The sequence below is a fragment of the Pollachius pollachius genome, assembly GCF_949987615.1.
Source record: "Pollachius pollachius genome assembly, chromosome: 11".
Taxonomy (NCBI): Eukaryota; Metazoa; Chordata; class Actinopteri; order Gadiformes; family Gadidae; genus Pollachius; species Pollachius pollachius.
The window spans coordinates 19,733,313-19,760,812 of NC_136944.1; the positions used below are offsets into that span (position 1 = coordinate 19,733,313).

The 27,500-nt window shown below is 46.6% G+C and overlaps 1 protein-coding gene across 1 annotated transcript in view; it reads left to right on the forward strand.

Annotated features, from left to right (window-relative positions):
* The window catches only part of cacna1ha (calcium channel, voltage-dependent, T type, alpha 1H subunit a), a 67,422-nt gene that overhangs the window by 8,166 nt on the left and 31,756 nt on the right, over positions 1-27,500 (forward strand). The window contains exons 4-14 of the mRNA XM_079746179.1: positions 2,465-2,624; positions 5,903-6,233; positions 9,776-9,868; positions 11,007-11,245; positions 12,476-12,769; positions 12,893-13,023; positions 15,720-15,895; positions 17,032-17,235; positions 22,329-22,480; positions 25,340-25,525; positions 25,757-25,874. Of these exons, the coding sequence (XP_079602305.1) occupies positions 2,465-2,624; positions 5,903-6,233; positions 9,776-9,868; positions 11,007-11,245; positions 12,476-12,769; positions 12,893-13,023; positions 15,720-15,895; positions 17,032-17,235; positions 22,329-22,480; positions 25,340-25,525; positions 25,757-25,874 (2,084 nt within the window). The remainder of the gene's footprint in view (positions 1-2,464; positions 2,625-5,902; positions 6,234-9,775; positions 9,869-11,006; positions 11,246-12,475; positions 12,770-12,892; positions 13,024-15,719; positions 15,896-17,031; positions 17,236-22,328; positions 22,481-25,339; positions 25,526-25,756; positions 25,875-27,500) is intronic.

Below are 27,500 nucleotides of genomic sequence, written 5' to 3' on the forward strand. Positions count from 1 at the left end.
GGTGAACCTTGGGACCCCTTTAGAGGGTGAGCTGTGGCGGGTCCCTGGCCACACATTGGGAAGCAGGACCAGCCAAAGCCTGGTTCAAGCGCCATCACTTCTGATGGCGTTTGTCGGATAGAAGCCCTATGCTACAGCTACGTCGATTCAATGTAAAGGAGGAAACGTATACATTTATATGGATGCATTTGACCTTTTTGAAATCGTGATTCACGTGGCTCTCTCTCTGTCTCCCTCTCTCTCGTTCGCTTTCTCTCTCTCTCTGTCTCTCTCTCTCACCCTCTCCTTCTCTCTGCCTCTCTCCCTCTCTTTCTAACCCTCTCTGTCTCTTAGTCTCTCACCTGCTCTTTCTATTGCTCTCTTTCACTCTTTCTCTGTCTCTCTCCTTGTGTGTCTCTCTCTCGCCTTATATTATCCCAAACACACACAGCCTATACTGCAGGAACACTGCTGGCTGACCAGGGCTACAGGGTGGCAGGGTACATAACGGATGGACAGACCCAGGCTGTGATAGGATTTGCTTTAAAGGCCAACGCACGGGTGGAATTCTGTAGTCCAAAACACGATAATATCAAGGATGAAATGCTTTGCTCCTGCTATTGCACCACAAATACCCCAAAGAGAGGCAAAAATGTTGTTACACCCCAGAATAGATTACAATGAACCACAGGGCCACTGTGGGTCTTTGGTCAGCAGTATCCATTGTTAAGATTTATTTGCAAAGGCAAATGGAGGATCTCTTTCATTTGACGATGGCCACTAACTTTCTCAACAAACTGCATCGCAATGCTTAATACGGAAGGAAAAATAGTATCCACACACAAAGTCTGGATAAGGAAGGGGTTTGCTGACCATAAAGCATATTTGGATGACGATGATAAAGGATCCATTTGTCACAAAGTGTGTATATCGCAAAATACTTGTGTTCAGGGGATAGAAAGCATTGTCTTTTGTTTGTCATCGGGGATACATATGACCTGTTTCTCAATTTTAGCACTTAAAGCAGCTGCTGTTCTTATTTTCAGAAATGTTATGTACCCAAATGATTCTTGCACTTTTTGGGCTATATCTTCAATGTTGAGTGCAGTTACTGTAAGTCACTTTGAACCAAAGTGTCACCTAAATAAATGTAATGTACAAAAATGTCTATAGATTTGAATGTCTATTCAAATCTATAGAGTAGATAGAACCAACGCTGTCCAATAGCTTAGAGATCCCAACTTGAACACTCCTTCAAGTCAACCTCGATCGGTTGCTTTGTCGTGACGACGGAAAACGTCCACCGAAAACAACTTGGTTTCTAATTAGCAAATCTGGCAAGCGCCCAGACGTTTGTTGTCCTTGTTGTTGTTGTTGTTGTTTTATGTCTGATAAGAGACAGACATGCCTGTCTGCTAGATGACTCATCCCAGCCACTTCCAAGCAAGGACCATTAGGACTTCAGTGGAAACACAACACAGATATATCTACTGATTCAACGGCAACTCTGAAGTCATTGAACTCTCTTGTTTGTGGTAAATGCCCGCTTATATCCTTCCTCATTTCAAATCCCATTGGTTCTTATCGATTGACTGAAGATGCGTACTAATAAATATACTTAAAAACTAAAATTTAAAGTTCACATCTAATGATATTTTAGTGTATAGTTGTTATTATTCGAAGAATAATGTGATAACTGTGAATATAAAAGCATATTTATATATCTATATAGATCTAGATATATATAATGTAGAAAAGTGAAGAATCACAAAGTGAGGATCAAGTTCCCAGAAACAGGGACGGACTAAAACCCACGCACAATTGCAGAGGCTCTCCCGCCAAAGAAACCCAGTGTGTGTCTGTACCAGTAGTGTGTGTCTGTCCCTGTAGTGTGTGTCTGTCGCTGCTAGTGGACATGATAGAGTGACACGATAAGTGATTGTACGGGATGTGACAGGGCCTCAACCTCTAGAGAGGGTGTGCGTCAGACAATAGCCGGCCCTCTCCTACATGTCAAGCCCCTCATCTCTGGCAGCTCTTAGATAACATTAACTGGCGGTGGGGGTGGAGAATGGTGATGATGGTTCCAGCTGAGCGGGAGTGACAGGACACGTGAAGACACTTTGCGAGCCGTACTCGGAGATCTGCACCCCATAATGTAAAGCATGGCGCCCGAGATCTCCCGCTCAATTATGTAAGCCTGCAAATAACAATGACTTGTCTGTCTTGAATGTAGGAATGGTATTGTTGCATTGTTTGTTGCAAGCCAAGTATGTATCTCTGGATATATGGCATTTATTGTGTGATTATGCGTCCCATTTATGTGGATGTGATATATCAAGAATGCGCGTGTGCCTTTGTTGAAACTTACATATTTCTTTCTATTTATTTTGTGTGTGTGTGTTTGTGTGTGTGTGTGTGTGTGTGTGTGTGTGTGTGTGTGTGTGTGTGTGTGTGTGTGTGTGTGTGTGTGTGTGTGCACCAGGCATGCGTATCCTGGTGACGCTGCTGCTGGACACGCTGCCGATGCTGGGGAACGTTCTCCTCCTCTGCTTCTTCGTCTTCTTCATCTTCGGCATCGTGGGCGTGCAGCTGTGGGCGGGGCTTCTGCGCAACCGCTGCTTCCTGGGAGAGGACATTCCGACGTAAGCGGTCTCACACACCACTGTTCCTGTCCTTCTGTGTGTGTGTGTGTGTGTGTGTGTGTGTGTGTTTGTGTTTGTGTTTGTTTGTGTGCGGTTTTGTGCATGTGGGTGTGCGTGTGTTTTTGTGTTGGCGCGGGCGTGACACACACACACACACACACACACACACCCACACACTACGAACATACAGTGGCTTGAATGTGAATGTTGTAATGGCCGATTGACTCATAGTTGGGCACACACAGACAGGAAGTGGGTGGGGACAGAGGGTGCAAGCTTTAGCCATGGGGGGTAAAGTTGTCTATGGAGAGAGGAGCAGACTTTAGCCTCTTGGAACGTCGGAAAATAATATATTTCACAGAGGTGTTCCGGAACTGATTCTATTTTTAATCTATTGGTGCAAACACTCCTGGAGTTCAAGAAGATGACTGTACCCTGTTGTACCCTGTGTCTGTCTTCAATGTGAATCAGTAGGCATGAGTGCGTGTGTGTGTGTGAGTGTGTGTGTGTGTGTGTGTGAGTGTGTGTGTTTGTTGGTGTGCATTCATGATATTCTTTTTTCTATTTGGAAGCGTCTCTTTGCTGCTCTTTGTTATCGTAATATTTGATGTCATGTATGTATCATGTTGAGATTTGCTGCTATTTGTGCTTCATTATTTGGTTCATTGGTTCCCCATCCATTCTGGCTATTGATTAATCTCCTCTATGACGCGTACAGCGGTGTGGACTGCAATGTTGATGCATGCTTTTTGCTGTGCTTTGACAATGGCCCTCAGGACATGATTGTGTGGTTCAAAGCACTTTCTTATCGTTCATCGGGTGCTTCATCCCACTTAGTAAAGCCTGATTCCCTACCCTTCAACAATGATGCTTTGTTCGCAAAGACGTCTTAGTTTCAAGCCATTGTCATCTGAACGTAATCATATCAATATTAAAAAGGTAAAATATTCGCCTTAGGAAATAAAAAAAAGGCAGACAAACTATCAAATTAAATGTGGTACTTAGATAGAGTAACCCCTTAACAAAATGGAAGTCTTCATTCCAGAGATGTGGAATGAGTCACATGACTTGGACTCGAGTCATGATTTTGATGACTTCAGACTCGACTTGACAAAATTACACATGATTTGCGACTCGACTTAGACTTGACTGCTATTGACTTCAGACTTGACTCGGACTTTGCCTCTTTGACTTGTAATGACTCGACATGTCTTGAGTCAAAAACTTTTATTGTTTTAGATATCTAATCTATTTCCCGCCTAGAGGGCTAGACACCCAAGACACATTCACTTCCGTGAAGATGAAAAAGAAAACAGCGAGTGAAGACAAATCTACACTTCAATAATATCAAAACGAAATTTCGATATCGTTTATACTTTATTCAGAGTAACAGTTTTAGTTTCATATCGGCTGCGTTTTGAGTTGGTCCCATTGAAGCCGTCTGGCCAGCCTCTGACACGTAAGACATCGTAACTAAATCATTGTTCAACCGTTTACCTTCGTTCAAAAAATGTAACAAATCTACACACTCGTATCTTCAATAATATCTAAACTGAATTTTGATATCATTTATGCTTTCTTCAGAATCACAGTTTAAGCTTCGTTTCAGTTGGTCTCATTGATTTACGTTGACGCTGGAGGTGAGGACGGTCAGCAGTGTTGCCAGATTGGGCGGTTTTCCCACCCTATTGAGCTACATTTTGAGGACGTTCAGGCAGTGTTGCCATATTGGGCGGTTTTCCCACCCTATTGGGCTACTTTTAACAACATAAGATTTCGGTGCATGCGCATATCATAACACATTTGAAGACAGAAACAATGAACATATTATAACTGTATTGATAAGAAATGACTGTACATTAGAGTGATATGTTGAAATTATGATCAATATCCTGATAATGACATTAAGTAAAAATACATGGTGACTTGTTCAGGACTTGAAAACGTTTGGGACTTGGACTCGACTTGGCTTTCGTGTGACTTTGACTTGGACTCGACTTGCCTTTCCCTGTCTTGACTTGGGACTCGACTCGGACTTGACTGCTAAGACTTGGGACTTGCTTGGGACTTGCCAAACATTGACTTTGTCCCATCTCTGCTTCATTCCAAAAGCTAATACTTATGCAAAGTGCTCCGGATGGTGAAGCATAGGCAATCATCAAATACAACGTATGTTGTGTTTAACACATGTAATCATGTGCCTTATTCTTGGTTGTAAACACTAGCTGGGGGAGGGGAACCGAATGCAGATAGTTCCAACACCCAGATAGCATTAAGAACCAAGATGGAGTCAAGATGGCCGCCAGGTGAATATAAGGCCAATTATCGTATGTAGTTCCATGAGATGGCCTTGTACCCTTGCTCAGGGCATGGTTGACCTCTAGCCCTAAGACATAGCCGTCACCGGGGGAAAGTGACATTAGCCATGATCTCTTTTTGCCCCAATGCCCTTGAGTATGTAACAGTATGTGCAAATAATGTACATATAAATCCAACTTGACATTGCTGTGGTTTACCATAGGGAGAGAATGGCTGGGGGCTGAGCACTGAAGCTGTAGAGCTCTGTTATATAATAATAATACCCATATTTATACTAACAATTTTATTTATACAGCACTTTTAAAAAACTATGTTACAAAGTGCTTGACACAGCAACTAAACATCGTACAAACAGTTTAAAGTGACAATTAAAATGTGGTCAGGCTTAGAAAAATGCAATTCAACAATTGTGGGTCTCAGAGAGAGTTTTAAAAGCTGCAACAGATGCTGCGTTGATTTCAAAAGGAAGCGCATGCCAGAAGTCGTAAAAATACATCCCTGACCCCCTTTGGTCTAGACAGCAACTTCATGGAGCACCAGGAGAGACCCCCCCCCCCCCCCCCAGTATTCCAGCTTCGCTCAGTCTAACAGAGGATTAACAAATCTGAAATACAGTCCAAGCCTCTACAAGATACGCTCTTGATAAATGTGATAACTTAACTTAATTTTTACTTCTATTCCAAAATGTATAGGCAGTGCCAGTGCAGTGATGCCAGAACGGGGCGTAATAGCTTCCCTTTGCTTCAAACCATCAATAAACTTGCGGCAGAGAGTTTGATCGGCCGAAAAGCGTGGTATTCGGTTCTGAGGAAGGCAGGTGCAAAATTAGTCCACGCGTGATGAAACAAAGGATTTATTTCTCCGAGTCATTAGAGGACAGGAACTCTTTGGGAAGTGTTGCGAGCCTGCAAAAGTGTGACAAGCAAACCCCTTGAACTAATACCCCGCCGTTTCCCCAGGATGTACAACGTGTCTATGAGCTCCTACTACATGTCGGAGGAGGGCGAGGAGAGCCCCTTCATCTGCTCGGCCGCCCGCGAGAACGGCATGCTCCGCTGCCACGACGTCCCGGCCTTCAGTGTGGCCGGCGAAGAGTGCTCGTTGGACGCCCGGGCTCAGGGCTCGTCCGCGATTGGCCAGGCTGCGGTTGCCGTGGTGGCGGCGGCCAGCAGGAACGGCTGCGTGAACTGGAACCAGTACTACAACATTTGTCGGGCGGGAGACAACAACCCGCACAAGGGCTCGGTCAACTTTGACAACATCGCCTACGCCTGGATAGCCATATTCCAGGTGAGAGACAGGAGGGGAGGGGGGAGGGGGGGTGTGGACAGACCGGTGCTCAGTATGCCTGTGGATGCCTCTCCGGAGGGCTGTTCCTGTTAATAGACCGGGTGTTGTACTCCCCCCTGGAGAGACTGTCAAGGCCTTCTCTGCTCCGCTCTGTTTATACGAGGTGAGAGAAGATAGTCGTGGCCCTGTGCTTATGCAACTTCAGCCTGGTGCACATACCTCCACTGGGACTGGCAGTCCTCACCTCACTCGTACACACACATGCACAGGTTCACCAGGGGACTCTGAGAATGTGAGCCGAGTGCCGATGGATGATGCTGTGTGTGATTCCTTGCAAGGATTGAAGCTGGCCTAACAGGGATTAAAGGAAGATCCAACGGTGTGTGTGTGTGTGTGTGTGTGTGTGTGTGTGTGTGTGTGTGTGTGTGTGTGTGTGTGTGTGTGTGTGTGTGTGTGTGTGTGTGTGTGTGTGTTTGTGTTCGTCTGGGTATGTGGGTGTGGGATGGGGTCCCCAGATTCACAAAGTCATGTGTGTTTTATTCTAGCGTTTTTAAAAAAGATTTTTGTCTAGCTGTTGTTGTACTTGATGTCGCTGTGGTTAAAGTTAATGTGTGTGGTGTAAAAGAGATGGATAGAGGTTAAATAAGAGGGCCCAGCTTCACATTTGAAGGTCGCTGCGATCAAATGATTTTTTTGCAATGCCAGAGCGAGCATCTCCTTCAGCCTGAGATTAGAAGAGATGGAATTTCTTATGGGGATTAGAACAACTCCGACCTGTGTGTGTGTGTGTGTGTGTGTGTGTGTGTGTGTGTGTGTGTGTGTGTGTGTGTGTGTGTGTGTGTGTGTTTGTTTGTGTGTGTGTGGTTGCGTACGTGCGTGCATATTGATTACTGCTGGTAAATATGCAAAGCATCATAAAACACATTTAAAAGCCATTGGTTTGGAATTTAATTTAGTTTGCTTTAGGGACGAAGAGAGCTAGACAAAGTGATAATTTGATTTAATTTTCGTTTTAACTGATTGAACAGGAACAAGATCACTGATCAGATGTAGATTCAGGCGTAGATTCAGATGCATTGCATAAAACCAAGGGCAAACAAGTATCCTGTTCCTTTCTCTCCTGTTCCTTTCTCTCGTTCTATCGCCTGCTTTTCTTTTCCTGCCTCTCTCTGAATTCCCCTCATCAACACTTTGTAGAGTTGCATTTCTGCCTAAGTCTCTTGAATTATAAACTGTATAAATAAAACAGCCCAGCAAAGCAGGTCTCTAATAACAATTGCTGATGAACCCCAGGTCAATGGACTCCTGGGCCCACAGACAGACGGACAGACAAACACACCAGACACACTCACACACACACACACACACACACACACACACACACACACACACACACACACACACACACACACACACACACACACACTCTCTCTCTCTCGCTTTCTCTCTCTCTCTCTCTCTCTCTCTCTCTCTCACACACACACACTTTTCAGCCGACTGGTAACTTTTCACATTTACAGACCGTTAAACAGCCAGCGACAGAATCATGACCTTGTTGAGAGCATAAGAGCATCTCCTCAAGCGGCAATCAGGTTAAGGTATGGCATTTGATGAGGTCTGTTTGAAGGATCTCGTGGGGGATCCGTCCCTGCACCCTGTGTGTGTGAGGTGTGCGTGTGTGTGTGATGTGTGTAGACCGAGCCTTAGGGGTTAAAAACAGCTGACCCTGAACAGACAGGTACGACAGCTCCGCCAGGCATGTCCTTGGAACCTCACACAGCGTGGTTAACAATAAATATATGCGATGTGTTCCATCGTTCCGTTCCGAAACGCGATGAGGTACGGTGTTCGTACCAGCGTGGGCAGAGAGGTTCCACTGGTGTTCCCTGCGATCCTGCAGGACATCATTATGTCCTGCAGGACCGCTCTTCTCCGCCTCCAGTCACCCTCTCTCCAGGACTGTCACACGCCCCAACGCTTGACTTTATTCCTGACCGGACGAGGGCTCATAGACCATTGACCGTTGGCTCGTTGGTCAGCTCCTGAATCAGTACAATCAGTACAGAAACCTCATTCTAGCGCAATAAATGTTAAAACCAGAACAGCAAATGTCAATGAAGCATAGCTACAGTTATGAGTTCATGTTATAGACATGCCAATAAGATGAGATGGACTTTATTAAATCCAGATGAGAAATATCTGAAATTAGGGATTTGAAACGTTACATGTAGATCCCCAAGGTCACAGTCAAAACTGTCTGGTTACAATATGATTTCATAACCATCTTTTGGTTTCCCCACAATATCAAATGAATTAATTTCTCAGAAATCCTAAAGAGATGTTTGCACCAAGACTTTCCACTTCTCTTGTACCTGCAAAACACTGCCACTATTTGAGACCGATAACGGTCTTGCTGACGGACTTCTGAGTTAGTTCGTCATTATTTATTTATGTACGGTAACTCTAAACTGCTTCGGTTTCGAGCTGCCAGGTCTTGCTTGCTCAAGTACTTGGAACAGTTTAAGGCAGATGTAACCTTAAGAATATGAGGACTTAGAAAAAGTCCCAGGCCAGAATGCACTCAATGATTTGTCCTTTTGCCCTGTTAAATATGTGGTTGAATGTGTGATCCACCGAGGTATGAGGGCGGCAGCTTATCTGCAAACGTGTACGGAATGAACCGCTATAGCTGAGCCCTTACAGGATGAAACCTTGACTTCTACACCAATCAGCCGTAAGCCGCACATTTCCAGGAATATGCTGTTTGCATACGGTGTGTATGTATGTGTGTATGTGTGTGCAATAAGGATGACGTTTATGTCTGTGTGTATTGCCTTTATTTACGGCTGTGCGCGTGTGTTTGTGTGGGTGTAAGTGTGTGTTTCTGTCTGTGGGTGCGTGTGTGTGTGTGTGTGGTGTTTTTGTGCGTGTGTGTGTGTAAGTTTGTGTGTTAAGGCAGGTAGTGTGTGGTGCCAGAGGGGGCATCAGTATATTATGGGCTTGGCTGAGCTTAGCCTCCGCGATACGCTCTTAGCATCTCTGTTCCTCTGTCACGTAAGAGCTCCATGGCCTGCCACACGCACACACACACAAACACACACACATACACACACACACACACACAGACACAATCGCACACACATACACAGACACACTTTAGAGTGGCTTCATTCTGCAGATTAGTTCAGAAGAGAGCTGAGAAATGTGGCACTGCCTCCAAGTGTGTGTGTCTGTGTGTGTGTGTGTGTGTGTGTGTGTGTGTGTGTGTGTGTGTGTGTGTGTGTGTGTGTGCGTGTGTGTGTGGGTGTGTTGCTCGTGTCTGTCTGTGTGTGTGTGCATGTTCATCTGTGTGTAAGTAAGTAGGATATTAGGGAGTCTGTGTGATTATGGCCAGAGAGGAGTAGCTGTTGCTTAAGGCTCTTTGTGTGTGTAATTGTTTCGCTAACTGCCTTGTTATTAAACCATACCCCCACCGCCCCCCCCCCCCCCTCTCTCTCTCTCTCTCTCGCTCTCCCTCCCACTCTTGCTGTCTCTCCCCCCAGGTCATCACGCTGGAGGGATGGGTAGACATCATGTACTATGTCATGGACGCTCACTCCTTCTACAATTTCATATATTTCATATTGCTCATCATAGTAAGTACACTTCAACTATTAGTTAGTTACCAGTAGCACTGTTTTTTATTATGCTGTCTTTTCCCTGGCAGACTCCCAGCCCACCAATATTTCAATACTTTGAATTGCAAGGTCCAATCTCACAAAGAGGAACGGGTGAGGCAATACATTCGGAGCCACCTGCGTGGCGTCGAGTTGATGCTCAGCAGGGGGGCAATAAAATGGCCCATTGTAGCCCACACGGTGACGGACCGCTAACCTCGGTCACTTCATCACCCCTGAGTCGTGGAGCACTAGCGGGAGCGCCCCTCCCCTTCGTCGCACCTGCCCCGAGCCACTCCGCTCTACACACACAGCGTTCTCAGTGTGTTCTGGGTCTCCGTGCCGCTGAGGCCGTCGTATTTACTCTGGATTGTGTCAGGGATCGGGGCTACGTATCGCATCGCCGTACAACCTAGTTTCCCCCCCCCACCCTGGCCGGTGTGTGATGTGGAGAAGTGCTTGGTTTGCATTGCAGCGAGGTCGCGGGGGTCGGAGTGGAGGGGAGGGCAGGGGGAGGATGTGGGGGTTGGTCGAAGGGGAATATGAGTGGAGGCGAGGGAAGAAATGAATGCGGATGCTGAGTATGACCTTGATGTCGCTCACGATCGACCAGGGTTTGAATTAGGAATTCTTGTTAATAGCTATCACTTGGGAAAGGTTTGTTTGTACCACAGTAAAGGCAGTGCGACAAAATACCACTATTATTACGACATCACAACCGCTTAGCAACATTTAACACTGATTTAGCTAACACGTTTGAGGAGTTGAAACGGTACGAGCATGGCTCCATTTTGCTGTTTATACGGTCCAAAAACTACTCATACAGTCAGAACTAGAAACTTGAATCATTAATACCTGTAATTTAGGACACGTTTGGAGCAAAGCAAAGGCAGTGGGACAAACTCACACTCTATTACAACATCACAACCGCAACATTTAACGCTGTTTTTAGTTTACACATTTGGGGAGATTAAGACTTCCGAGAATGGTACAACTATTGTCTTTATACCAGGCAAAAAACTCACACAGTCAATGCTTGAATCGACCAAGACTCAAGTGTTAAGTTAAAGAGCAAGCTAAGATGTTCTCAGTGTGTTGACGTGCCTGGTCTCTCCAGGTCGGCTCCTTCTTCATGATCAACCTCTGCCTGGTGGTCATCGCCACCCAGTTCTCGGAGACCAAGCAGCGAGAGAACGCGCTGATGCGCGAGCAGCGCGCCCGCTACATGTCCAACGACTCCACGCTGGCCAGCTACAGCGAGCCGGGCTCCTGCTACGAGGAGATGCTACGCTACGTTAGCCACCTGTACCGCAAGCTCCGGAGAAGGGTCCAGAGGATATACTCTGGCTGGCACAGGTGTGTGTGTGTGTGTGTGTGTGTGTGTGTGTGTGTGTGTGTGTGTGTGTGTGTGTGTGTGTGTGTGTGTGTGTGTGTGCGCGTGAGTATGTCTGTTTGTTTGTAGGTTTGAATGTGTGTGCGTTTTTGTGTGTGTTTGTCTTTGTGGGTGTTTGTCTGTGTGTGTGTTTTGTGTGCGTTCAGTTGTGCATGTGTCTGTTTGTCTGTGTGTGTGTTTGTGTGTGTGTTTGTGTGGGTGTGTTTGTGTTCGTCTAGGTATGTGGGTGTGGGATGGGGTCCCCAGATTCACAAAGTCATGTGTATTTTATTCTAGCGTTTTTAAAAAGATTTTCGTCTAGCTGTTGTTGTTGTTGATGTCGCTGTGGTTGAAATCGAATGTCGCAGGATTCAATTGCAGAAGGTTTTGCACCAGAATTCATTGTGCTTGCCTGACTGGCTGCAATTCCCCTCTTACATGCACTTAGTCTCTTGGGCTCTCAGGCTCTTTCATCATTTAGCTTTGACTTTTGAGTCTGTGTCCCTTCTTCTTATTGTGCTGTGCGCCTCCCTACAACAAGAACACGATATATATTTTAAATTTGATTCAACAATAACAATTGGATGCAATGGCCTTGTTTACAGGAGTGCTTGGAATCTACTTATCGATAATTGCAAACAATCGCAAAGAGAGATGTTCTCTCCGTCCAAACAGGCGAGAGTGCGTTTGTGGGAGAGATGTAGACAACCGCCGTCCAAACACTCCAGCATCCAGATTGACGAGAGATAGGCTGTCATCAGGACTGAATGTCTCCCGCAAGCGCTGTCGAGTCACATACTCAGACCAGTCATGGACCAATATCAAGAGGGCATCATTTGTATGTCGCTGTGCTATGCCTACTTTTTTTTTACGATTCAACAAGTCCTCGACCTTGCTTTGATATTATTAACCACACAACAAGCATTCGCAGCCTCATCCAAAGCAGTGTTTACTGGTACACCACGGTTGCTACATCTCTGCCCATCCGCAGGGATTGTGCAAACCATGGACGTGTCGACAAACCTGAGACCTGTAGGTACATGTGCATATAAAGCCGAGGTCTCTTGTAAACTGCCCCTGGGCGTAAACAACTGAAGCGCTTGTGAGCGCCACGCGCCCTTGTGCAAACAGTTCCGTTTTTGAACCCAGACACCGTCGAGCCGCCGAACGTGGGTGTGTGTCCTAACTCTCCTGTCTCCTGACCTCCCGTGCAGTAAACGTCGTAAAAAGGTCAACCCCAACGGCGGGGGCAACGGGGGCGGAACTAGCAGCCACAGCCTGGCGCGGGGCTGCAGCGGGGGGTCGGGGCCGGCGGGCAGCGCCCCCTGGCTGCGGCCCATCCACAACCTGCTGCAGCACCACCAGCACCACCACTGTCACCTCAGCAACGGGGGGAAGCACCCCTCCCCCCCCACCGAGTGCGGCCTGGAGGAGCTGGAGATGAGGTCCCTGGTGGCCCGGGCGGGGAGCGGGAACGGGAACGGGAACGGCGGCGGCGGCGGCGGCGGCGGCGGCGGCGGCGGCGGCGGCGGCGGCGACTCGCCCGTCGTCACCCAGGGGATGGGGGCCTTGCTGGGTCGGCTGAACGGGGGCATGAACTACCCCACCATCCTGCCCTCGTTCGTGTGCAGCTACGGCAGTAAGACCCCCCCGCCCCACGCTCAGCACTGCGGGCCCAGCCCAGACCACCACCCCCCCCACCACCTGGCCTCGGAGCACACCGACACGCTCAGCAAGCTGCACCAGCTCATGGGACAGCACAGTAAGGCCGCGCCCGCGCACGCACGCACGCACGCACGCACACACGCACGCACACAGGTTCCCGAAAAAATCGACCAGCGAAACAACCTACTCAGACCGCCTCTCACACACTTACCCAAACCCACACAGCAGATCTAACTGAATAACCTGTCTCCTCTCCAATCCCTACTCTTTTCGGGAACATTGTTTATTTCCCTTCAATTCCCCTTCACTTGTCCTCCTCACGCACGGCAGCTTTTGCCTCTTGGGACCCATTTTTGTTCCTCTTTGCTTTTACTGATCTCTCTGTATGCTCTTTCTTGAACCATAACCTCTCTGCTTTTCCGGCTCACTGCCTCTTACTACCGCTGTCTCTCCCTGGAAGGTCAGCCTCAGAATGGACTAAAACAGCTGAGCTTCCTGCAATCACTGCTTTATAGTTACTGTATATAGTTATTTATAGAGGTCCAGAGCTGAGTGGCACACAAGGAAGTGGCACAGAGAGAAGGCCGAGCTGTATAATGTGAACATTCAACAATCAAATTATATTTTTGTTTAAAGTATTTTTACATATGAGACTATCCATAGAAAGCAAGCAAATTGCAATTAAATTGACGTTCATAAGCAGCATTGTCTTAATTGTTTAAACACATGGTCAAGAGAAAGATCTGAAAGAATATAGAATTATGTATCACACACACGTTTTGATATTATTATGACTATTTGATGTGTATGAAATGCAATCAGAGGAACAACACTGTCTTTACGAATTCTCTCTCACACTTTCTCACTCTCTCTCACTCACTTTCACAGACACACTGACTTACAAACGAGACTCACACATACTGACAAACACACACACACATAGAAACAGACTCCAGGCTGTCTCGGCAGGACTGCCGATGTAATTAAGCACACACATCATTTAGCTCATAGCGGGAGTGAGGGCTGATGTTATGTGTGGCATGTTGGAAATCCAGGGCCGGTTAAATGGGAGGAACATAAGGCAACAGAGAAACAGAGCGTTAGTAAAAGCCTTCCAGATGAACGGTACGATATAGAAAGTGCCACACCTTACTCCCCCCCATGCAGCTTGTTGGCTGGTAATGATTACCTATCAGTCATGTCCAATTTCTGATGTCTTAAAGCTGATTTAGACTGAATGTTCGCTCATATAACTTACATTTCTGACGGATGACCGATGGAATGTAATGACTTTATTAAAATGAGTTATTTCCAAATACAATCAAGCAAAATCACAAACAAGGCACTTTTGGACGTATATTATGAACATTTTCGAGAACTTTTTCCTTTTTACCAATTACCTTTTACACTTTGTTCAGAACAAACTTGAAGTGTGATACCATGTTGATGGACACAATTTCTTATACAGACATGCATCTGCATTATGCAGACTAACACAAGCACCTTCACTAATATGCCTGGCTCTGTTTTCCCAATGGGAGCCGATCTCTCCCTGGTTCTCTCCATCGCTCTCACTAGCTCATCATTAATGGTGACACAGTTTGCACAGGAATTAAGCAACGGCTTAAGAAATGGGTGAAGCTTGGTTTAAGGAGCATACAGGGTCTTACAGGGTGAAGGTACAGAGCCTCAGCAGCAGACCGCACAATGTCTATGTTTGGTCACGTTGTAAATGGTACCAGAGTAATGGCATTGATTGTTTTTCCTCTTCACTCTGCTTGTTGACTTTGATCCGGTGGGCTTGTGTGGTATTTTTTTTTATCTTTATGTTCCTCTTTCTTTCTTTTATTTTTTGCTGTTTCTTTCTTTCTTTCTTTCTTTCTTTCTTTCTTTCTTTCTTTCTTTCTTTCTTTCTTTCTTTCTTTCTTTTTTTCATACCTTTTGTTTACAATGAGCTATATATATCATATGTGTTACCGACACAGTGGGCACTGCTGGCCATCTCACCTCCTTTCTCTTCCTCTCTCCCCTTCCTCCATCTCCTCTCCCCTCCTCTCCCCCTCCTCCACCTCCTTTCTCTTCCTCTCTCCCCCTCCTCCACCTCCTCTCCCCTCCTCTCCCCCTCCTCCACCTCCTGTCTCTTCCTCTCTCCCCTTCCTCCATCTCCTCTCCCCTCCTCTCCCCCTCCTCCCCTCCTCTCTCCCCCTCCTCCATCTCCTCTCCCCTCCTCTCTCCCCCTCCTCAATCTCCTCTCCCCTCCTCTCCCCCTCCTCCACCACCTGTCTCCCCCTCCTCCCCTCCTCTCTCCCCCTCCTCCACCTCCTGTCTCTTCCTCTCTCCCCTTCCTCCATCTCCTCTCCCCTCCTCTCCCCCTCCTCCCCTCCTCTCTCCCCCTCCTCCACCTCCTTTCTCTTCCTCTCTCCCCCTCCTCCATCTCCTCTCCCCTCCTCTCCCCCGCCTCCACCCCCGGCCCCCCTTCCTCCCCTCCTCTCTCCCCTCCTCCACCTCCTTTCTCTTCCTCTCTCCCCCTCCTCCATCTCCTCTCCCCTCCTCTCCCCCTCCTCCACCACCTATCTCCCCCTCCTCCCCTCCTCTCTCCCCCTCCTCCCCCTCCTCTCTCCCCCTCCTCCACCTCCTTTCTCTTCCTCTCTCCCCCTCCTCCTCCTCCCGCTCCTCCCCCCCCTGCCACTTCCTCTCACCCCCTCCTCGACCACCTCTCTCCCCTTCCTCCTCCACCTCCTCTCTCTCCCCCCCCCCCCCCCACCCCCACTCTCTCCTCCCCCCTGGTGGCAGGTCGTCAGCGGTTGCTGTACCAGCTGGCGGGCGTGGTCCCCAGCCCTTTGCTCGTCGAGCTGCTCAGCTGCCCCATGTGCGCCCGCAGCCTGGAGAGCCTGGAGCTGGAGCTGGGCGAGCTGGAGACGGGCCCCCGCGGGGGAGACACGGACGGCCCACACCACGACTACACCCAGGTCAGCTCGCTGGGGGTGGGGTGGGAGCTGGACGAAAGGGGGGAATGTTGGGGACTCGGTAGTGAGGTGTTGACCTCATCAATTAGAACCTAAACCCAAACCTAAATTCAAGAGCTGTCATCTCTTGCGTAATTGGGGTGAAATGGCAACGCCGTCCTACGTCTGAGCTAAATGATCGTTGAAAATATCGGTTTGGAGTTTCTAGGGAAGAAGGGAGACGAGAGGGAGAAACCATTTTTTTTGGTGGTTTAGTGTCAACGTCACTGCGTTGTTTCTAGCTGTGTCTTCTCCCATCGTACCTATAACAGCTTCAATACTTATGTAATACATGTGGAAAGATGCAAGCAAAGATGGCGGAGAGAGATATGCGTCATAAAAGAGTATGATGTTATGATATATAGTATGATTCTGAAATGGGTCAGGGTTAGGAGGAATTGGAGGAAACAATTTTATTGGATTGTATACAGCCTTTTATTCTGCATCCTCTCCCTAGTGCTGCCTCAAGCAGTGGGATACGGTCCTTTAGAACTTCACGGCCTGTGATTCTCGCAAATAGTAGAGAGCTTTAGGTTTACAAAGACAGCAAAGGAAAACCAAACAAAATACTTCAAGCTGCACTCAGACATTGTTGCCTCTCCTCACTGTGTTCTGGTCAAATTGTGTTTTGATTGAGTTTCATAGTTCTCAAGCATTCCCTTGACTACTTGCCATGGCTATGGATCCGAATAAAATGGCAACCGTGAGACTCGATCTAAACACAATTGAATCAATACAGACTAGGGAGGGTCAAAAACGGCTGATTTCAGCTGTAAAGGTGGTGGTGGAAGGGTATCGTTCCAGTTTAATAAACAGTCCCCAAAGAGCAAGGAAATGCTGAGCGACAGTTCTGTTGATGTTTCTAATGGTAATACAAACATTTCTTCAGTAAGACTGAAATAAATGAAAAAGAGAGGAGGAAAAAGACAAAGAGGAAGTAATCAAGCGAGAACGGAATAACCAAATATAAAGCCCACAAGACAAATCCAAGACGGAAACAACACAAAACGTTGCTCTTGTTTTGGTCGCTCTGTGAACAATCAATTCAACCATGTTGGTGCTTCTGACGTAAGAACACCTACATACCTCCCGCCCACCAGGGGGCGGAGCTGCGGACGGGGCGCGGCCGGAGCAGCCGGCGGCGTAACGGGCACACGCAGGAGCCCAAGAACCGGGTGGTGCTGCTGTGGCGACGCTTCCGGGACAAGCTGAAGAGGATCGTGGACAGCAAGTACTTCAACCGGGGCATCATGATCGCCATCCTGGTGAACACGCTCAGCATGGGCATAGAGTACCACAAGCAGGTACCTTACCGTGTTGGCTTATTAGGGATGTGTGCTAGGGACCAGAATTGCCCCAAGTGCTTACACAATATGTATTGCGATTCGGTCATTATGGCGATTCGGCATATGTTGCAATCTGATGTTTTGTTGTGAGCAGTTGTTGAGTGTATCTTTTGGGATACAGGTCCTTCATGGACCTGTGTCCCAAAGATGGACCTGATTCATGGACCTGTATCCCCTAACCCTTTTTTTAATTAATGTGACCATACAAACCAGAACGTAGTTGATTTGAAATGACTTAAAGTGAATACACTATAGCGCCCTTTGTAGGATGGTACCATAGTGGGCCGCATCTAAGATAACATTGTTGTTTTATTTCTAGTGTCTAGTATTGGGGAAGGCAAAAAATAGCGATACTCACACGAACCAAAACATTTTCCCCATCCCTGGTTTGACCATATTGCGTTAATTTGGTTGTGAACAACATGGCCACCGACTGTCACACAAAGGAGTTTGTCAGGAAATGAGGGTGGAATAGATCCACTTAAGCCTAGCCAAGCCACATTTAATCAAACCCCAATAGAGCCCAAAGCAGTATAGAAAACAGTGGAGCTAAACTGAACTTAATGGATTAGCACTTGCCTATTAACCTGCTTAAACAGCCCGACTCTTTTTAGCAGCCGAATAAGAGCCTCTTTGATAGGCTATGGAGCTTTTAACGGAGACGTTAAGAATAACACACTAGGCAGCCCAGGGGTGAGAGCGGGTGAGAGGCTGAGATGGAAAGGCTGGCCAGAGTTTACAGCTTATACGGAGAAAAAGACCAAAGGCTTTGCAAGACAACAGTGAATGGTACATCCAGAGTGAGATAAAGACAGCAGATTAAGCCGTCGCTTTAAAGTACAAGGGCACGCACACGCACACTAAAAATAATTCCACTAACACACACATACATACACACATTCAAACACACGGGCATGGCATGGAGGAAATTCTCTAGTGATTCCGGTGTGGCCAACATCTGTGTGGAGATGTATTATACAGACATCAACATGTACAATATGTTCTCTTCTATGACATACACCACACACACAGACACACACATCATTATTAACTTCCTTCATGGACCCATATGTCTGTGTAAACATTCAAAGAGATTAAACAATTCACACTAGAAACACAAACACACACACACACACATTCATGCACACACATACACGCAAGCACAGGCACACGCACACACACACACACACACACACACATACACAGACACACACACACACGGCATCGTTTCCTCTCCTTGAGGGGGGTGTCTCTCTATCTGCTATCTCTGTGGAGTAAACACAGAGAGCTGGGGGGACAGCCATGGCCATATTCAGCCAACAGCCCACGCTCCTCTCCCTCTGTCACACACACACACACACGCGCACACACACACACACACACGCACACACACACACACACACACACACACACACACACACACACACACACACACACACACACACACACAAGGTGGAGAACTACTGGGGGTGGGCGGGGGAGTGTTATATAAGAATTCCTGACTCCCCTCATCCTAACACTGTGTGTGTGTGTGTGTGTGTGTGTGTGTGTGTGTGTGTGTGTGTGTGTGTGTGTGTGTGTGTGTGTGTGTGTGTGTGTGTGTGTGTGTGTGTGTGTGTGTTTGGGGAGGTGTGGGGGAGTACGTTAAGAAGGGGTTAGGTAGGATAGGGATGACTCTTTTTCAGGGAGAGAACACATTTGTTAGGGTAGAGAGACAGAGACACAGAGTGTGTGGTGCAAATAGAGAGAGAGATAAAGCGAGAAGGATAAAGAGATGAGAAACATAAAGAAGGGTAGAGAGACGGTTACATGTTGGGTTTACTGAAATGTTTATTGCAAGCAAACACTCACATAGGAGTCTAGCAGATGCACTACATCAATCTGCTCTAATGTCTAGTTTGTGACACTTTGATGACACACAGACACACACACATACACTGGTGTATATTTAATGGGAGTCTGAGACATAGAGTGGTTTCAATTGACATTGCTCGTCTTGTGTGAGCTCAGGATAAAGGACCATATACTAAACAGTGTCAAACCACATGTGCATGTTTATGAGGGTTCAAAGTCTGCACATTATATACTACCTTGCAGGATATTTAACAGGTATCTTCTTTCTTTGAAAAAGATGTGTGTGTCTGTGTGTGTGTGTGCGTGTGTGTGTGTGTGTCTATGTGTATGTCTAATAAAAGGGAACCCATAGTCCTTGTAGATGTATGAATAATGAGTTTTGTTTGAGTATTATATGTTTAGGAACCATGTCACACGTTTAGATTTAAGAAAAGGAAGAATCTGGAACCAGCCTTTATGTTTAGGAATCATGTTAGAGACGTTTAGCTTTTAGAAAAACAGATTAATTCCATGTTGTGTCTGACCCAAGGGCGCAGGAACCGGGGGGGACGGAGGGGACGTGTCCCCTCCAATATTGGAAACAGGCGCATCTGTCCCACCTAAAAATTATTCCGGGGGAGAAAAATATTTTATTTTATTTTGAAAGCGCAACACAGCGTCTTGTCACCGCTTCTTATTCTAAAAAACTGGATGATTGAGCTTGCAATTAAAGAATTGATTTGATATTTATCAGTTCATTACTGCCATTCAAAATGTGTTTTCCTTTACATTTACAAATGTATCTTTTTAGTAGAATAAAATATATTTGTGATTTTTTTCAGTGTAGTTTATTTATGACATATTTCTGTTCAAACCATTAACGGATCTGTCAGGTTTCCGATATGTGTCCCCCCCAATGTTAAACTCATTCCTACGCCCCTGGTCTGATCACTTTCTGAGTGTCCACTATACGCACTTCTATTCAGCACTGAGTATCCATTCCAGCCATACATATGCAGTATTGTTTTGGGCTCCTTAAATGCGTGTGTGTGCAAATTTGATATTGAACCCGAGAGGCACAACTTTTTTTGCCGATCGTAAGTTTAAGCACAGCTTTGGATTAGTGTGTGTGCATGTGTGTGTGTGTGTGTGTGTGTGTGTGTGTGTGTGTGTGTGTGTGTGGGTGGGTGGGTTTGTCGGTGTGGATGTGTTTGGGGTGGGTATTATGGCTTATACAATTAACAATGATTTTAAATTAGTCAGCAAAGTAGAAGTAGAGAGAATTAGAGAATCTACTCGTGATTAAATACAAGTGTGTACAAGATGCCACATTGCAGTTATCCAGCCAAGACAAAAACAAGAGTGCAGGCGCTTATGTTGTTCCTTTGTTTTCGGATTTCACTTCTTAATCAGAGTTTATTGTACTAAATGTACCTCTCAAAATCTGCCTTTCTTTTATAATTTCACATTTCCACTTGTGCCTTCAATCTAAAGAGACCCTTAGATCATCATCGTCCTTGGCACATTTTCCACCGTCAAGCAAACATCATTGTTCATGGCTATGCCTTGCATTACACAAACCGTATTCTATACCTCACGGTTTGTTTGTGTGTGTGTGGTAACCCTGTGTGTGCGCACTTTTGTGCCTTTTCACTTTGCTGTGTAGTGTGGTGCCTCATAGGTGTGATAATGAGTTTCATTCAAGGAAACCTCCCCAAGTTAGTGAAGATGACAAACATTGAATTTTACTGGTGCTTTGACTCACCTTCTTTATTGATGTTGAAACAGGTGTTTATGCGGTTAGTTTTGTCAGCAACACCTGGGTTTGACCTACGATGACGGTTCTGTGAAAGGGTCCAGATTGGTTTTCAAAAAATATATATTTATTGAACGGTGATCTACATTAGGATGACAATCACGGCAGCTCCTTCGGTCCACTCGATAAATGATGCATTGCCAAAGGACAGCGAGTAAACTTCAAATTGGTTTAATGCCATATTTCTGTTTCAAATTATCTAAAAACCACGTCACACTTTGCTTTCAAATTCCTGCCCAAAATAAACTGGAAGGGGTTGCCAGCCACACAGTTGAAGCCACGTTTGTGTGTTCCCTGGCACGTGTCCGTGCGCCACCTGGTCCGATCAGAAGCAGATCCACTGAGAGGGAAATCTAGGAATAGTTTAGCGCAGGAGAAGCGGTCATACCGACCTCAGTCTAGCGTAACGACTTCTATGTCATCACACGAGATAACGCGTCACGTTCAAGTCCCCCTCGCACTCAGTCCAGGGTGGTCATCACTGGGGACTGAGAGCATCCATGACACAGCCTCCATGAAACCGGCCTGCTCCTTCTGCCCATTAGCGCTGCTGCTGCTGCTCAGATGGTCAGTGGGCGTGGTGTATAGAACAGATCTTCATGGTAAATCCGCCCTAATATGACATTCATCCGCTTTCCGGCGGCTAACTCGTTGTTGTCTGCTATTATGATTCGCTGATCGACTGCAGATGGAAGACATCAGAAGAGGCAATAGAAACGGGATGGACGCTCTTTCCGTGGCCATATGCTTTGTGATTATGTCATCGCATTGATAATGTGGTGATAGTCGTAATAGTAACGTCAAGAAACACCCACACCCACACACCAACATTCTTTCTCTTTCTCTCCACCTCTCTCTTCCCTTGGCCCAGATGCTTCTACATGCATGTGGTTAAGCCGTGTATACATGGAGGCATGTTTGTGTGTGCGTGTGTGTGTGTGTGTGTACTTGAGTATGTGTGTTTGTGTGTGTGTGTGTCTGTGTGTGCTTTATGGCCTGTTTTATATCAGAGAAGAAAAAACACAAGCGCATTGCTTTATGAGCGTCGCCACGGTTGCAGTCTCCGCGGGTCGCTGGCTGTACGATCAGCTAAGTGGAGTAGATCAGCGTGCTGATGGATGGAGCCTCGCAGACTGCGGCTCTGGGCTTGATTGATCATGTCTCAGTTCGGTGCACAGGGCAAGAGCAAACACTGGGGAGGAGTGTTGTGGCGATCGTAGTGAGGAGATAACTACACAACGTCTAACAACAGATTATGTGTCTTTATTGTCTGTCCTTCTTGAGGTCCTTTATCAAAAATGTTCTCCCTAACTCTCTCTCTCTCTCTCTGTCTCTCTCTCTCTCTCTCTCTCTCCCTCGCTACCTGTTTGTCTCAATGTCTCTCTACCATCCCCTGGCCCAGCCGGAGGAGCTGACCGACATTCTGGAGATCAGCAACATCGTGTTCACCAGCATGTTCGTGCTGGAGATGGTCTTCAAGCTGCTCGCCTTCGGGCTCTTCGGGTACATCAGGAACCCCTACAACATCTTCGACAGCATCATCGTCATCATCAGGTGAGAAGGGCCCTGGGCTTTCCCACTACGTCTTCTTCCTCTGGCGTCGTGAACTTTGACCCTTTCAGGTTGTTATTTCCCAAAAGAGGCCAGCTTAAATTTTAGCCCTCCATTGGTGAGAAAGGACATGGCTGTCCTAGTGTTTTGGTGGTGCTGTGTTTTGCCAATTTGCCAACCATGTATGGATTGGGGATGTAATGAATACCAAACAATTATAATCTAACACAGTCCCAATCTCAGTGACTAATTGAGTGCTCGTTTTCTATGCGTTTTCTTTTGTTTCTTTTTGTCCACGTAAAACATTTTTGCGATAATTCTCACCGATTACACATATCGAAATTCATGTAGGTTACACCCATAGCGCCTACACTTTTTCACCCCTGCTACAGATCAACCCAAGGGTCACAGCACAATTTCACTGTGTGTGCCACAGTCGAGATGTCAAAGGGCATCCCCTCCAGGCCTTCCCGCATCAGCTCTTTCAACACACATGCAGTTGTTCAGTGAATCTGACAAACAGCAACGGCCAACAAACATGCTTGAGAATCTGTTCCATGGTTAAACAAGTCTCACTTTGTTCTTAGTGTACAACTACAACAACAAGTTAAAATAGGTCAAATGAGGAAAGGTTCAGAGAGAGGGGAGGGTTGAACTAACACATTGGAAACAACAAGGATGCTGAGGTCTCTCTGGACCCACCTGTGGGGTCTGATCAAACAGCCGTGTGATTTTTGGATACTATCCCACAGAGCCAAGCGTTTCTTGTATATTCGACTCATTAGTTATAATTTATACAGTGCAGGGGGACAGCCAACCGTCCATTAACTGTTTTGCCATCTCATCCATCATGTGAGTTCCGTTCAAACAAGCGCAATGCATTGTGGGAAATGTCGTAGTAAATCTCTAGGCCTTGATGTGATAAGTACTCCTGCTACAGCTCGTCCATCACACTCATCCCCTTTCGTCACATCACAATTTACAGCCGATGTGGCCTTCCCGCTCTCTCTTAATCTATCTGAGGCGGACGTTGTTGAATGACACAGAATTGACAACGTGATGTTGGAGAGTGAGGGGGCGAAGGGCAGCACACTTTGTCAGAGCTATCTGTGTGCAGCGCCAGGAACTGGGGTTTAATGGACCGAACTTGTGTTTCATGGAGATCCTTGTGTACTATGCACAAATGGCACCCTACGCAAATTTCTGTGTTTGAACTTTTCTACGTCCATCACTGATTTAATCAGTGATGGGCAGCAGGGCTTCAACATTTCCAAGTCAATTTAAGTTTCCACTCTGACGAATTAATGTTATCTTTTAATTCAGTGTTGCTTGTCTCTTTGTTGTAATTGGATCCGGCTCTTGCGAGACTAATATGGGAGACTCATATTGTGTTCAAACGTCTTGGCAATAGATCCACACAGATTACAAATGTACAAACACATTTTAAATGTATGGGTGGATTGCAATTCTGCTCACACCGATAATATTGACTAAACTCTACCCCCATAGACTTCTAATGGAAAATCCTTTTAACTGCTTCATCGCTTTGTTGTTTGCTTTCTGGCAACCTCTGACACGATGGATCATGACTCAAATCAATGGATTTGTGTGTTGTGTTCATTAGTTCGGATGGCCAGGCTAAATAAAAAGCTGAATACCAACACAGCTTTCTTAAGCTTATGCAAACAGCGCATTGTATTTGTCCCTCTTTCAATAGGAGCTTCTGTGATGATAGGTTTGGTGAATTAGCCACCAACGTCAAAATACTGGGTAATGTATTACCGAGATTTGTGTGTTTGTAATTACTTTCGCAAATATGTTTTTAGTCATTTGATAAATACAGTCATTTATCTCAGCTGCTAAGCTGTCCATGCAATTACAATTAGGGCATTTAGCAGACGCTTTTATCCAAAGCGACTTACATCGGTTAATATACACATTGACACACCGACGGCAGAGTCAACCATGCAAGGCGACAGCCAGCTCGTCAGGAGCAGTTAGGGTTAAGTGTCTTGCTCAGGGACACATCAACAATCAGCTAGGAGGAGCTGGGGATCGAACTAGCAACCTTTCGGTTGCAAGGCAACTGCTTTACCTCCTGAGCTAAGCTCCCCCATGCCTCTTCCTGCACTCCTCCCTCAGACATAAACCCATGGCTTCCGGTTAAATCAAATATGACTAATACAATAATTGTCCTCTTTGCGTTTGCATCAATTCAAATTATTTGAATAGTTTGAATGCCTTGGCTAGTTTCTTTCCAACGTCTCAGATCTTGATATCCCTCAGGGCCCGTCCGCCCACTCAAAAGCCCTTGGAGAGTTTAGCGGTCCATTTCAGGGCTCTATAGCCTCTTAACTGGATCAATAGATATGTTCACTGTCTGGGCCGTTCCTGTTCTTTGGAGCGGTCCCCGAGACACCGAGGTGTGCTGGGTCATCTGTGAATCAGTCTGCTAGAGTTCATAACCTGAGGCATCGTTTTGTAGAATAAGCTTTCATTGTGGCCGTCATCATTGTTGCAACCATTGATAGATGCATTGTTTAGTATCCTTTTAGGAATTGATACGCCACAGTACTTGACCCGACGGCGTCCTCATCATCATTCATGGTTTGAGTGCTCATGCACACCCACACACTTGTGCAGTCTTGTGCTGTCACACGCCCCACAACGATGTCTGTTGTTGTTTAAGAAACCTAAACGATGTGACGGGAGGGAGGAGAGACTTCTGCTTAACATTGCCTTCGTTTGCACTAGCGGAATCCCAGCAGGCAGGCACACTAACCCATCGTTCTGGTGCTCGTCCTCCTCCTCCCCGCGCCTCCTCCATCTCCTGACGTCGGCCTGGGGGGGGGGGGTCCGCAGCGTGTGGGAGATCATCGGGCAGGCGGACGGGGGGCTGTCGGTGCTCAGGACCTTCCGTCTGCTGCGGGTGCTGAAGCTGGTGCGCTTCCTGCCGGCCCTGCGCAGGCAGCTGGTGGTCCTGATGAAGACCATGGACAACGTGGCCACCTTCTGCATGCTTCTCATGCTCTTCATCTTCACCTTCAGGTGAGCTGAAGAAGGGCGATTAGTCACATGGGAGCACACACAAACGCCATTGTTGTCGTTGATGTTTTTTAAGATACAGCCAAGCGAGCGCACACGTGTGTACATAGACATACGCTCACTCTTTACTGTGTGTGTGTGTGTGTGTGTGTGTGTGGGTGTGTGTGTGTGCTTTTGTGCCTTTTGTGTGTGTTTGTGTGTGTGTGTGTGTGTGTCTTTCTCTCGTCTCCACAGCATTCTGGGAATGCATCTCTTCGGCTGCAAATTCAGCCTGCAGACGGAGAACGGAGACACCATCCCAGACCGCAAGAACTTTGACTCGCTCCTCTGGGCCATCGTCACCGTGTTTCAGGTCAGTCACGTCCAATGTGTGGATGGATACTGGCACGCCTTTACCATCTTGCCAACGATAAACCGTGGGATTTGAACAATTGTATTATTGTTTAATTCCATTTGGCAGTACGGATGCTGGCTTTGAAACAGTTCAGAGCGTGCTACGACTCAGGTTTGGGCACCTAGCTCCATGTATGGGTTGGAGTTGAAGAAGTTTTGTAAATGCTCTTTTAATGTGCACATGTGTTGCCAATGTTCTGGGGCTTGGGTAGTTTTGAAGTCTGATACGCCTGGGGAGTAGTGAGTCGTTCGTTGGCTGTTCTACGGTTGTGTGTGTGTGTGTCTCTGTGTGTCTTTTTGTGTGGGTGTGTCTGTCTGTCTGGGTTTCTTAGACTTGTACTCCTTCTCCGAGTGGTGAGTAGGACCCAGCTTTCAGGAGTGAATGGCATCAATATTTAGCAGGATTAGAACCAAAATATGGTCTCCGTCACAGTTCTTGGCCTCTTGAGACTGATTCCGTCCTCTGAGAGGCTGATACCTGCGGGCTCAGTTCTAATTGGCTCCTACACAACCGGAGTGCTTCTGCAATAATCGCTCTGGTGGAGGCAATTAATAGATATCTTTTGGTCTGTAAATGCCTCTTGGCTAGTGAAAATAACCGGACATTCCTTTGCGTGTGCACTTGAATGTGTGTGTGAACGTCTGTGGGCATGTTTGTGTGTCTGAGCTGAATCGTGCCCATTAGTCAAGTGCTGCTTAAAGAAAATGGTGTGCTCTCTGTGTAACTTTCTACCCTATCTCTCTCTCTCCCACCTTCTCTCCCCTCCCACTGCTTCTCTCTGCAGAGATAGCGTAGTAGTGGTCCCAGATATATTGTCCCTCTCTTCTATTATCGCATGCAGCTCAACACTGGCACTAGAAGGCTAGCATGTGTGTGTGTGTGTGTGTGTGTGTGTGTGTGTGTGTGTGTGTGTGTGTGTGTGTGTGTGTGTGTGTGTGTGTGTGTGTGTGTGTGTGTGTGTGTGTGTGTGTTGGTGTCTGCATCTGGTCTGTTTTGCAGGGGTTAGTTTGTTTTTATGTGTGATATAGAGAGAGAAAAAAAGCTAGAGGAAAGGAGCGAGAGTGGGAAGGAGGAGAGAGAGAAAATATAGAGAGGTGCTGAAAAGGCATTTCACTAACTAATGAGCCGAAGCTGTTAGCCAATGGCAGTTCTACTTACCAAGCAGGCTCATAGCTCACAGTTACACAGACACACACACACATACTCGCGGGTACACAGTTCTACATACACACACACAGTCTCACCCACATACACACACTCACATTCACACTCACAGTCTCTCACTTACAAACACACACACACAAACATGCGTGCAGCGTAGTGGCTTCTTGACAAAGACTTTCATCATGCTGCAGCATAAAAAAATGCTCAGTTAAAATGCATCCATCACTCACGTTGATACATGCACACACACATGCACATGCACTCCCAATGGTCCGGTCGGTGTTGTCAAAATGACGTATTGCCTCAAAACTACAATAATAATAGCTCAATACTGTATTTTATAATATGCCCAAAACCCCCAGGAATGGCTCTAATTGCGTCACATTTTCCTCGGTCTCTGACTCTGTTCGCCTTTTCCTG